At 36.0% G+C, this 13,725-nt stretch overlaps 1 protein-coding gene and 2 pseudogenes across 2 annotated transcripts in view; all 3 read left to right on the top strand.

Moving 5' to 3' along the window:
- The first annotated feature begins 632 nt into the window (after positions 1-632).
- On the top strand, positions 633-2,864 carry LOC135727845 (phospholipid hydroperoxide glutathione peroxidase-like; annotated as a pseudogene).
- Positions 2,865-5,705: 2,841 nt separating this feature from the next.
- Positions 5,706-10,374, top strand: LOC135721663 (phospholipid hydroperoxide glutathione peroxidase-like; annotated as a pseudogene).
- A 920-nt stretch (positions 10,375-11,294) lies between these two features.
- Positions 11,295-13,725, top strand: part of pip5k1ca (phosphatidylinositol-4-phosphate 5-kinase, type I, gamma a) — a 30,201-nt gene continuing 27,770 nt past the window's right edge. For both annotated transcript variants that reach the window (XM_065245871.2, XM_065245862.2), the window contains exon 1: positions 11,295-11,582. In XM_065245871.2, the coding sequence (XP_065101943.1) occupies positions 11,474-11,582 (109 nt within the window). In that variant the 5' untranslated portion in view covers positions 11,295-11,473. The remainder of the gene's footprint in view (positions 11,583-13,725) is intronic.

Here is a 13,725-nt window from a genome sequence, read left to right as displayed (position 1 = left end):
GATGCTTAGAATGAAGCCTCAAAATGCGTCCTCATTTCTCCGCGCTGTTAAGGATAGAACGAATGGATCCTTAACAGCCGAGGATATCCCAAGATTCATTGCGCGTCTGCAACGGCAGCTGGATATTCTAAAATAAACAATTAAAACCTTCATTAAATAAAAGTGTGTATTTATCAAAAAAAGTTTGTCACTGTTTTAGTATTATAAGTTATGTTTTGTGTTAATATTATTATTTTTATGATGCATATATTTCTAAGGTTGATTAATTTAATTTAATATACTGTTGAATAGTTTAATCTACATCAACGTGTCATATTTTCTAAACTAAATTAATATTTTTCTGATTTCATATTTATTTTAATAAGTCAGAAACGTTTCCGCTATGTCCTGCTGACAGGCGCAGCAGGTGACGCCAATTATGGGTCGTCCGAAGGTTAGACCGTCTCATTTCAGTTCTCTTCGCGGATTTCTGAGGCTGCCACCTTGAAAGACCGAGTGCTCATATTTAAGGTCGCATGCTTAGAAGGTCGCAGCCCCTGAATTGGGACACAGCTATCGTCAATAGCCTGGCTCCGCCCTCCCACGTGCTTCCTGTAGACGAGCTGTGTTCTTGTTATCAGCAGAAATCCAGCCAACAGGAGAGAAACAGCCAGCGTGTCAAGTTAATGTTTATTTTGGGTCCCTTATATAAGCTTGTTTTAGTGTTGTTGATGTGTTAGGTGGTTAGTGTCTGGAAAACCAAAGAGGATTTAATCTAATACGGTGTCTGCCATTTCAGTATAGGAAGTACTGAAAGGCAGCCAGCCATGCGTTTCGTGGGCGCCACTGTCATTTTCTCTTTAGTGTTGCAGACGATGGTAGGAGATGCTTTACAACATCATATTATGTTAATTGTAGTATGTGTGCTGTGGATTAACAAGTTTATAGTTGTGAAGTATTTGTAAACTTTGTTTAAAGCTAGGTGATACAAGTATAGGATATACTTTGTGTATATGTGTATTCAAATTTATGCTATTTGTATTTTCTCAGTCTGCACAGTTAGAGGATTGGCAGACGGCCAAATCCATTTATGAATTCACTGCTACGGATATAGATGGAAATGAAGTTTCCCTGGAAAAATACAAGTGAGAGATGCACACATCCACTTTTTTATTTTTTATTTATTTTTTATATTTATATTGATGTTTATTAGACATTAAAAATCGCTATTGTTGTTAAGTTAACGTGCAAACGTTTCCTAACAGGTGCATGGTCATATTAAGATGGAAAATTCCTATTTGTTTCCCTTGCATCAATAAATGTGAGATAGTAAAATTATTTTATTTTTTAGGGGTAATGTTGTAATCATCACCAACGTTGCCTCCAAATGAGGCAAAACGCCCGTAAACTACTCTCAGTTTGCAGAAATGCACGCCAAGTACGCTGAGAAAGGTTTAAGCATCCTGGGTTTTCCATCCAACCAGTTTGGCCGGCAGGTAAGTCGCAGTGTAAATGCAACTGTAAACGACTAACTAAATTGTAAATTATTAACTTTTTTGACAATGACATTTTCTGTTTTAACAGGAACCGGGATCCAATGCCCAAATCAAGGAATTCGCCAAATCTTACAATGCAGAGTTTGATATGTTCAGTAAGATTGATGTGAATGGGGAGACCGCTCACCCTCTTTGGAAGTGGCTGAAGGAACAACCCAACGGCAAAGGATTTCTGGGAAAGTAAGTTTTTGCCTTATGGTAATTCATTTTAACTCCTAAATGTAAAACTGTATAATTAAATGGCTGTGAAGAGCTACAATAAGAACTGAAACTGATTAAATGTGCTTTTACTATTTTTTTTATTAATTTAATTGTTTTTATTTTAGTGGCATCAAATGGAATTTCACAAAGGTATGTTATTTTTTCTTACCAACCATAATCCTGACAATATGTTTTTAAATTAAGCTTTTTTTCCGTAATACACATGATGTATTTTTTCATAAAATAAGAGTAAATGGGGACTCTGGCTATCAAACTACAAAATCACCATTAACATATCATAAACAACTTACATGCTCTTTTGCAAGTCATCTTAGGTTATATAAATAACTTTGTGTTGTGAACAAACGTTTTTATTTATTTTTTATGTTCCTCAAAAAGCATGTTTCCACAATGTAAAAAAAATGCAGTTAAAACAAGTTAGTTTTAACAATTCAACATAATATTTTAAGTTTTGACCTGTGTATAGTGTATATTTTTTAAGTTAAAGTAGCATAAAATATATGTTGATTGATTTGACAAAAAAGCTGCATCACATATTTTTGTCTGCTTTAAAATAGTGCAATGTGCTGATTCTTTTTTGTGTCTTTTCAGTTCCTCATTGATCGTCAGGGTCAGGTTGTAAAGAGATATTCACCATTGCAGGATCCAAGTGTAAGCACTTTAATTTCTACTTTCAGTCTGTTGTTAATCATAAACTAGATTAAACATTGACACGTGTAAGTTGCGTATTATATCCCAATCGTTTCTCTTTCAGGTGGTTGAGGCGGATCTTCCCAAATATCTCTAAATAACATTAGAGTCCTATAATCAAATGACCCAACTCTGGCCTTTTTCTTTTCTGCACTGACTGCTGGGCATTAGTGTGATGTCATCTCATGGACTAATGATGGTGTGTTTTCGAAACCCCTCTTGAGGAAGAAACAGACCTGATGCATTTGGCGTGCAACCCCCTCCTGGGAACATTACCAGTGTCCAGTGATCGGTGTGAACAGAGAACCCGGCTTGTTCAACTTACATTATGCTTTCATAATAAAATATGTATGTTTATATTGGGTTAAAAATGTTGTCATAGTGTGGAATTTCTTAATAAACTAAAAAGATACTGAATCATTTGTGTAGTCAATGAGTTTTTTAAAATATAAAAATAACGTATTGTCAATATTTTCAAATTAATTTGGTTAATATATGGTTTTAGAAAGACTGTATATGAATTTGTATAGAAATATTATCTACAATATATGCATGTGTGCATTACTATAATGTTGCCAACAGAGAGCAGCATCACCTTTATCATCCAAAAACGGAATCCAGCCACACACAACAGCGCTCCTGTGCATGCATTGGGATGTTTGATTCATTTTTTGAATCGGTTCGTTCAGACAGATGGCATCATTGAACTGGTTCTCATAAACGATTCCCTAAATTCTCAGTTTCATTGCACAAGCAAAGATGTTGTCATTTGAGACAGCAGAAAGTAGCCAGTCAAGCTAATGAAGTTTAAATGGTAAAGAAATGCGCTCAGAACAGTTTGTCCGTTTAGGGCTACTGTAGAAAAAAGGGGTGAAAATGGCGACTTCCATGTAAGAGTGGTGTATGTATAAAAACGGCTAATTTTCAGTTAATAAAAACACAATGGTTCATTGTGTAAGTGAAAACATAGTTATGTAGCTTATATTATACTGCATTAATAGATCCTCCTAAATTTTACACATTGCACCTTTATGAAATGGTGTTCAAATCTTTATAAAATTTTTGTTTATGAAAATTCTGTGAAATTTTAATAAAATCTTTTTTATATGAAATCTATTGCTTATTAATTTCTTTACATACATTTTGAATTATATCATTTCTTTGTATCCTTTGGAGTGACCACTCATCATGTGGTGTAACTAGTAATAGCAATTAACTGTATTAAATTAAATAAAAAAAATCTTATTTCTGTGCGTGAAACAATCTCATTTGTTGTGTATTATATTATAATTTTTTGTATTTTAAAATGAATCTGTTTAAAATCCATATACTTCACTGACCCGCATACATATATTTTTGTATTCTGTTTATTCATCCATTATTTAACTTAACATGCCCAGTTGTCACATGTTGCATGAGAGGTTGGGATCCATATGCAACTCTTTATTGGGATAAACACACAAGACCCAGAAGCAATAAAGTGATATGCAGTGTAAACTCACACACAGTATTACAGTCCAGAATTGGGGCAGGCAGATAACAATCGTAAACGGTAATCCAGTCCAAGGTCGGGGCAGGCAGCGAACAATCATAAACGGTAAGGCAGTCCAAGATCAGAGCAGGCAGAGAACAATCATAAACGGTAAGGCAGTCCAAAACAAACATCAGGGAACTCAAACACCAGTTGTCACACATTGCATGTGTAACGACTCAGAGAGGTTGTGATCCACCAGGGAAATCAAACACCAGGGAACTCAAACACCAGTTGTCACACATTGCATGTGTAATGACTCAGAGAGGTTGTGATCCACCAGGGAAATCAAACACTAGTTGTCACACATTGCATGTGTAATGACTTAGAGAGGTTGTGATCCACCAGGGAAATCAAACACCAGGGAAATCAAACACTAGTTGTCACACATTGCATGTGTAATGCCTCAGAGAGGTTGTGATCCACCAGGGAAATCAAACACCAGGGAACTCAAACACCAGTTGTCACACATTGCATGTGTAACGACTCAGAGAGGTTGTGATCCTCAGGGAACTCAAACACCAGGTAACTAAAACACCAAGGAAATCAAACACCAGGGAACTCAAACACCAGGGAAATCAAACACCAGTTGTCACACATTGCATGTGTAACAACTCAGAGAGGTTGGGACCCACCAGGGAACTCAAACACCAGGGAAATCAAACACCAGGGAAATCAAACACCAGTTGTCACACATTGCATGTGTAACAACTCAGAGAGGTTGGGACCCACCAGGGAAATCAAACACCAGGGAACTCAAACACCAGTTGTCACACATTGCATGTGTAACGACTCAGAGAGGTTGTGATCCACCAGGGAACTCTAACACCAGGTAACTAAAACACCAAGGAAATCAAACACCAGGGAACTCAAACACCAGGGAAATCAAACACCAGTTCTCACACATTGCATGTGTAACAACTCAGAGAGGTTGGGACCCACTAGGGAACTTAAACACCAGGGAACTCAAACACCAGGAAACTCAAACACCAGGGAAATCAAACACCAGGGAAATCAAACACCAGGGAAATCAAACACCAGTTGTCACACATTGTATGTGTAACAACTCAGAGAGGTTGGGACCCACCCGGGAAATCAAACACCAGGGAACTCAAACACCAGGCAACTCAAACACCAGTTGTCACACATTGCATGTGTAACAACTCAGAGAGGTTGGGACCCACCAGGGAAATCAAACACTAGGGAACTAAAACACCAGGGAAATCAAACACCAGTTGTCACACGTTGCATGTGTAACAACTCAGAGAGGTTGGGACCCACCAGGGAACTCAAAGACCAGGGAACTCAAACACCAGGGAAATCAAACACCAGGGAACTCAAACAGCAGGGAAATCAAACACCAGGGAAATCAAACACCAGGGAAATCAAACACCAGGGAAATCAAACACCAGGGAAATCAAATACGGGTAACCAAGAAACAAATGCTCAGAAATGCAGCACGGGGCAAACACGACTTCGCAAAGATGGCGGGTAGATTACCGGGTTAAATAGCCCCACTGATGCGGAACAGGTGAGAGAAAATCAGCAAGTCACTGGGAATTATGGGAAACGGAGTCCGGGTTAGAATTTGGGGGAATGAGAGTGCTGAGTATCAGGGGCAGTAACACTGACATCGGTAACAGCATGACATCATACAGACTAACTGCTTTAGGGCAGACAATGCTTGAATTACATGCAAATAGCCTACATAGAGCCCTATAATAGGATCTACCAGTATACCTAACCACACAGTAAGACCAGCTTTATAGACCTCTAATTAATAACGATAGTTGCACATTTCAGTAAACAGTAAACATCTATTTGCAATTGATTTTTTTACTAATATATTTGCATTCGGAAGATGGCTTTCAAAAAAAAGGTGAGCTCTCTCAAGTTTCTCTTAATTTTTCCAATTATAATGTCCAGTTTATAATGGTTCCACATTTATGAATAAATGGATTAAAATTTTTTGAATATTAAGGATTACCTGTGTTAATTTAGACTTTTTGAGGAAACATATTTTAAACCTGTCAAATAAATATCAATATACAGTAATTGTTGCATCAGTATCAGCCAGTCCTTCCCAATCACTTAAACGGCGCATCTTTTTTTGTCATTTCATTTATTGGTTTCTCAATATTTTTATGTTTTTTAAACCATTTTCACTTGGGTTTAGGGTTAGATTTCAGATTTGCTTAAGAACGTTATTTAATATACATTTCTCCATGTTTTTGTGTATATTTAAGCCATGGTCGCTTGGAGTTGGGGTTAGAATTGAGGTTTGGGTTAGAATGTCATTTTTATATAACAAAAAGTTGTTCTAACCCTAAACCCAAGCGAAAATGGTAAAAAAAGCAAAAACATTGAGAAACCAATAAATTAAACGAAAAAAAAAAGATGTTCCGTTTAAGTGAATGGGAAGGACTGGCGTAAAGTGGAATTTGGCGTATGTATTGCACGATTTTCACACTTCGTGCTATTTATACGCAACTCCGTGAGACCGGGTTCATATATATCCAGTTCACAAAGTTTTTGGAAATTGAATTGGCATTATAAAAAAAAAGGCATTTTAATGGTATTATCACTGTACTAATCCTAATGTTTGTATGAAATAGACTTTAAAGTACTTAATTGCAAATTTCCATGATAAACCAAGACTTAAATACTAAACATGAACCAGGTGCTTATAGTAAGCAACATCAGAAATAATTTTCAATGTGACTTCATACAAATTACTGGACCAATCTGTACGTAGTCGGTAGTCTTATGGTCTGATAATCTTAACAACCTGAAAAACACAAGCAAACTGCACACATTACCCATCATTGTTTAAAACCAGGAAGAACACAGAAAAAAAGAAGTTGTGCTTTCTTTGTCTCTACGATCAATGCAAATGGTTGTACTGAAACCATCATCAAAAGATCTCCTGTTGTGTTTCACAAAATAATATATACTGGTTTGATTGATGATCTTCCGAGCCCCTAAGGTGACATGTAGTAAAAAAATCTAAAGTTTAGTGTGCTCACGTGAAACCTTCATGTGCAGAATTTTTTTAAAGTTTAGTTTCACGTGCGCACGCAAAAGTTTCACATGCGCACGCGATAGTTTCACGTGTGCACTCGAAACTAAACCCTTAGGGGCTCCGTAATGATCTTATGACTGGTTATGTAAAGTTCATAATGTTTGATGTGGAGTTAAAAATTTTAATTTGTGGCTACAGATTTGCATATTGTATTTGTTTACGGCACAAGAACTGGTCTTTATGACTCATATGCAGTGTTGGGGCTAGTTACTCAAAAAAGTAATATATTACGTATTACATATTACTCTCAAAAATAGTAATGCCTTACTTTACTTTATTACTCCCTGGAGAAAGTAACTAGTTATATTACTAGTTATATTACTAGTTACATTTTTTTTCTGGACAAGAATGTTTATTTGGGCAAGCCACGGCCAAGAAAATGCTGGCTTCCTTACCCGCTACCGGACGCGGGGCACAGCGTTCGGAGAAACATTAAAGAGTGTGCACTTCACCGTCAAGTTATTTTCCTTCCGTTGAACATAATAAAATATGACTGAATCTCCACCCGTCGAAACTAGCTTTCTGTTGCTGGGAACCTTCCTCTGAAAAAGAGCTTGCCGTTGTTGACGCTTCCATTTTCCCGATCGGCTTTGAGTGTGCCGCTGCCGCTCTGTGCTGCTGTCTGCCGGGTGTCGACCAATCGGTGATGGTAAATGATACCTCGTGCCAAACTTAGACCAATCACTGTTCCATTCACGCCCTCCTCCCCTTCCCTTTTGTTCTCTGTGTTTTGTGCCTTGTGTGATGAAGGTGCTACTGGCGAATGTAACTAAAGTAACTAGCTCGGGAAAACTGTAATAATATTACCATTTTCAGACGGGTAATGCCTTACACTACTAGTTACTGAAAAAAGTAATATTATTACAGTAACTAGTTACTTTGTAACTAGTTACACCCAACACTGCTCATATGTATATGTATTTAAATTTATGCTACTGTTTACATCAATATGTTTTTTTCAGTCTGCACAATTAGAGGATTGGCAGACGGCCAAATCCATTTATGAATTCACTGCCACGGATATAGACGGAAATGAAGTTTCCCTGGAAAAATACAGGTGAGATATACACGTCAGTCACATTCATTGTACTTTTGTTTTGTATATTTAGTTTAGAAATAAAATTGTTTATTTATTTGTGATCATGGACATTATGGATTGTGACACAGTTTGACAGTGTCTCCTAATAGGTGAATGTTGAGTGTCATGGTCAAATTAAGATGATGACAACAATTCATGTCACCAAATGTTGGATTCCCTGGCATCAGTGAATGTGAAATAATAAACTCTCATTTAATTTTTAGGGGGGATGTTGTAATCATTACCAACGTTGCCTTAAAATGAGCCATGGTAAACTACTCTCAGTTTGCAGAAATGCACGCCAAGTATGCTGAGAGAGGATTAAGCATCTTAGCTTTTCCATCCAACCAGTTCGACAAGGTATGTTGCACTCACTGTAAACAACTAACTAACGAAACTACCCTACTAATCCTATTATACATTTTCTGTTTTAACAGAGTACAGGAACCAATGTCCAAATCAAAAAATTTGCCAAATCTTTCAATGCAGAGTTTGATATTTTCAGTAAGATTGATGTGAATGGGCCGACTGCTCACCCTTTGTGGAAGTGGCTGAAGGTTCAACCCAAAGGCAAAGGATTTCTGGGAAAGTGAGTTTGTGCCTGATGGTGATCATTAATGTAAAGCTGTACAAATAATTATAAACCATGATTTTGGTATAACAGAACAACAGTGTTGGGGTTAACGCATTACAAGTAATGTGCATTACGTAATAATATTACTTTTCTGAAGTAACGATTAAAGTAACGCATTACTTTATAAATGTACAGATTAATATTGGAGTTACTTTTTAAAAAAAGTAATGTGAGTTACTTTTGAGTTTAATTAATTTGATTTTTTTTTAAATAATGTACCGAATTAAACTAAACGTAGTAATGTAGAATTACACATTCTATGCGCGTGCGCCAGTTTGAGTCAGAAACGGAGATGGAAGGCCAGAGCTTGACATTTTTGTGATGAAAATATGCAATTTCTGAATGCAGAACTTCATAATATCACCTGCAAGGCCTGAAAGAGATCAAGCCTCAGCCGAGTAAGAAAAAGTAACGCAAAAGTAAATTAAAAGTAACATAAGTATTACTTTCCATGAAAAGTAACTAAGTAATGCAATTAGTTACTTTTTTGGGGAGTAACTTAATATTTTACTGCATTACTTTTAAAAGTAACTTTCCCCAACACTGCAGAACAAGATGTTAAATTCTTGAACGCTAAACTGATTTGACTGTTTGTTTGCTTTTTGTTGATTTTATTATAGTGGCATCAAGTGGAATTTCACTAAGGTATTACATTTTTTTTATCACCACATTTACCAATACACTGTTAAACAAGTGGTTCAACTTAAAAAAGTTAATTTCACTTAAAAATATTAGTGGACACGACATATTTTACTCTTTTTTGAGTCAACTTATATTTTTCAGTTGAATTAACTTATATTTTGCGGTAAATAGGTAACTTTTAAATTGAACCAACACATTTTTTTTTACATATTAAAGGAACAGTTATCCAAATTGTTTTTATTTATTTATTATGTTGTAGACTTGTATGTGAAGGTTTCTTTAATAGAACACATGGTGTATTTTTTTCATTTAATGAGAGTAAATGATGACTGAATCCGGCTGTCAGTTGCTTCAGTATAACAAAAAATGTGATTTAAATAATATATATTCTCTATATATTTGTGTTAACTTCCATATTCATGTTTTATTTCAATTTTTTTAAATAGTTGTATGTGCTATTTGATAATTTTGTGTCTTTTTTCAGTTCCTCATTGATCGTCAGGGTCAGGTCGTGAAGAGATATTCACCAATGCAGGAACCAAGAGTAAGCACTTCACTTTCAGTCTGTTGTGAATCTATATTTTTATTAGATTTCAATATTGCACATTATATCACAAACTTTTTTCTTTCAGGTGGTTGAGGCGGATCTTCCCAAATATCTCTAAATAACATTAGATTCCTATTAGCCTATCGAATTACTCACCGCTGCCCTCTTTCTTCTCTCCTACTGACTGCTGGGCATTAGTGTGATGTCATCTCATGGACTAATGATGGTGTGTTTTTAAAACCCAACTTGAGGAAGAAACAGACCTGATGCATTTGGCGTGCAACCCCCTCCTGGGAACATTACCAATGTCCAGTGATCGGTATGGAGAGAACCGGGCTTCAGTTTTCCTATGCTATTACATGAAAATTTATATTGTATTAAACATTGTGTGTTGAATTTCTTAATAAACTTAATGAGACTCAATAATTTGTCTTGTTGTCAATGTGTTTCATATTTATAAAATATAAAAATTACCGATAATCTATAATTTAAAAAATATTTTATAAAAGATAAGTATGATTTATATAATACACTATTTATAGATAGGCTATACTTTAATATTATATACAATCTTTCTAATATATATATATATATATATATATATATATTAGAAAGATTGTATGCATTTGTATAAAAATATAATATTTATAAAAAATATGTACAGTCAGCATGTGTGCATTATTAAAATGTTGCCAACAGAGAGCAGCATCAGCTTCATCCATCCAAACACCCAACAGCGCTCCTGTGCATGCGCTCGGATGTTCGATTCATTTCTCGAATCGGTTCGTTCGGACAGAAGACATTATTAAACTGGTTTTCATAAACGATTCCATAAATTTTCTCTTTCGTCGCTCACAAATAGAGCCAACTCTGTTTTAATAGGCCTATTTCAGTTCCGATTTTTGCCTGTTTAGCTTAAAAAAAAAAAAAATAATAATAATAATAATAATAATAATAATAATAGTTTTATCACTATTCAAGTCAATTCAATTTTATTTATATAGCGCTTTTCACAATTTGGTAATTGTATCAAAGCAGCTTTACATAATAGATGCAGTGAAAAGCACAGAAGATCGACAGATAGCACAACGTTTCTAACAACATCTAGCAATTTTAGTTTACTATGATTGTAATAAACTAAACTAATTTCGTACATTTCTAAAAAAAAAAAGCTAAAAAAGTTTTATTGTAGTAATACGAAACATTTTTCGAAATGTATATTCTACGTAAGCCTAAAAATCATAAATGTATTTTTTTCGTGTTTTACGAGCGCTTCACGAATCGGTTCATACGAATCATTCATAAGAACTGAATCAAGAGTCCGCGAATCGGAATCACTTGTGCATGACAGCTCAGATGAGAGAGGACCACGACGCGCATTTACGGTCCTCGGTTTCATATTTAGCTCAGTTTCTTCAGTTATTCAGCTCAATATATACTAGAAGTGAAGGTGTATATATTCATATATTCGCGAGCATCGGTTGTCAAGAAGTATTCATTCCGCGATATTGAATGGAAGCGGCGGCTGAAGGGGCGAGCTGCCTATCTGAGGCCGGGGATGAGAGCCCGTTATCCGGGGCGGCAGCGTCCGAGGACGCGGGGACGACGGACGAGGAAGCGGGTAGGTAAACGCCTGGTATTCGATAGATAAAATAAGGGACAAAAAAGACATTAGATTAACACGAACGTATCTAACGTCACGTGACTGGGATACACATGGATGGAGCTAGCTGAACTAGCATCCATGCCTGTGGTAACGGGAAATTGCTTTATGAGATTTGACATATTTACATTGGATATTGGGGTTTATGTTTGCACCTAGGATATATAGTTAAAATGGATGTTGTCAACTGGTTAGTTTGATACGAAGGGATAAAAACAACTAGCTAACCATTAGAATAGTAGGGATACTGGAGTGTGACAGATGGGCTGATGCGATGGGGAGGGGGTTTCAGGTGGGACATGGGGCAAAGGGTTGGGTTGGATCGGTGACATCTAATGATTAAAAAAAAAAACTTTTGCATATGCAACATTTATGCACATTGATGTTTATGTTATGCCTGTTATGCCTTTTTGAAGGACAAACCTTTACATTAAGGTGCTTTGAGTTGCAGTAACATACTGAATGGTTTACCTATCTTAGTACAATTCTACAAACGTACAATCATTGGTGGTCAAGTGTACATGAGGAAACTATTAGCAGTTTAATGCATCATAGTCTCTATTGGTAAAGAATACCACAGGAGAATACTTTGACTGTCAGATTAGTAAACAGGATAAACTTAATCATGTATTTTGCCAGCTTAGACCAAAAAAGGGAAAAAATGTCTTATGTGTTTACAGTTGCATCTCAAGAGATAGTTTTAGGGATCTTGAGGCTGTCACACATAGATATGCCCTATTTGGAAATATCTTGTACATTACTAATACACACACATATAATCAACATATATTTTTATGTTACTTTAAAGGCGGGGTGCACGATCTCTGAAAGCCATTGTTGACATTTGAAATCACCTACACAAACACCCCCCCCCACCCCGATAGAATCTGGACCTTCTTTTGATAGACCCGCCCCACACATATACAACCCAAACAATGATGTCGGTTCTAAGACACGCCCCTTACTGCTGATTGGCTACAAGTGTGTTTTGGTACTCGGCCTAACTCTCTTTTCCGAAATGTTCTCGCCAACCAAAATCGTGCACCCCGCCTTTAACTTAAGTTAAGTTAAACAATTTCAACTTGTTTATACGTTTTTTACAGTGTACCCATTTTGATCTTATGCGTATGCAAGGAAACTTTTAAAACTAGTCGTTATCAGATGATAGTGGTTACCCCCAGTAAATGTCAGCGCAGATCGGTTGTCATAAATGCCACATATTGAGGTCTGGTGTTAATGTTTTCTTCTGTGAAAAGCATCTAAACAAGGACGGCACGCTCCCTGCTTGCCCTGGCGTTGGTGTTTTCTGCCTCGGCGTCCTTCTGTTTTCATTGCTTTGCTCCTCTATTTCTCCTGTCTGGATGGGTGTGTGAAAACATGCTGTGTTGGAGCGTTTAATCACGTAGAAAACACTTTCATGGAGTACAACAGTGAGTCACTTTCTCTTGTAAAGTAAAGTGGATGGATGCACTCATTGGCCCTTTGCTTTAGGGGCTATTTTTTGATGGTAAAGTTTCACCATCAAAACAAAGTGATTCACAGGTTTATGTCAGCAGTGTTTATGTCCAATGTTGCTAAGACTCAGATACCATAATGGTCTTATATACAAGTGAAAAAGCTTGCAGGGCATAGCAGGTTGCCAGGGCATTGCTATGTAGTTGTTACAGTTGTATATGTGGTAGATGAGGCAGATTATTCATAGCACACATTCTGAGTCACAAATATCAAAGTTGAATACCCAGGGTTTAATGCTTTGTTCAAATCCTAAAAGATGAAATGGTTAACAATTCAATCCAATACTGAATCGTGATAAGGTACGGAGTTAGTTTTGAACACTAAGGTTTAAGGTTATAGTTTTTATTTTTGTTTTTAATAGGGATGCATAACAAGTAATCGCGATTAATCTATAGCAGAAATACAAGTTTTTGTTTACATCATATATGTGTGTGAACTGTGTATAATAACTTTGTATAGATAAATGTACACACATGCATGTATATATTTAAGAAATATTTACATGTGTAAATACATTTGTATATTTATGTATAATTTATATTATATTTAAATATTAATACTTAATATATAAATATATATTTTTTCT

Source organism: Paramisgurnus dabryanus, chromosome 24 (assembly GCF_030506205.2).
Source record: "Paramisgurnus dabryanus chromosome 24, PD_genome_1.1, whole genome shotgun sequence".
In the NCBI taxonomy this organism is placed as follows: Eukaryota; Metazoa; Chordata; class Actinopteri; order Cypriniformes; family Cobitidae; genus Paramisgurnus; species Paramisgurnus dabryanus.
Note: the sequence above shows the minus strand (reverse complement) of the source record. Positions and strands in the feature narration are given on the sequence as shown.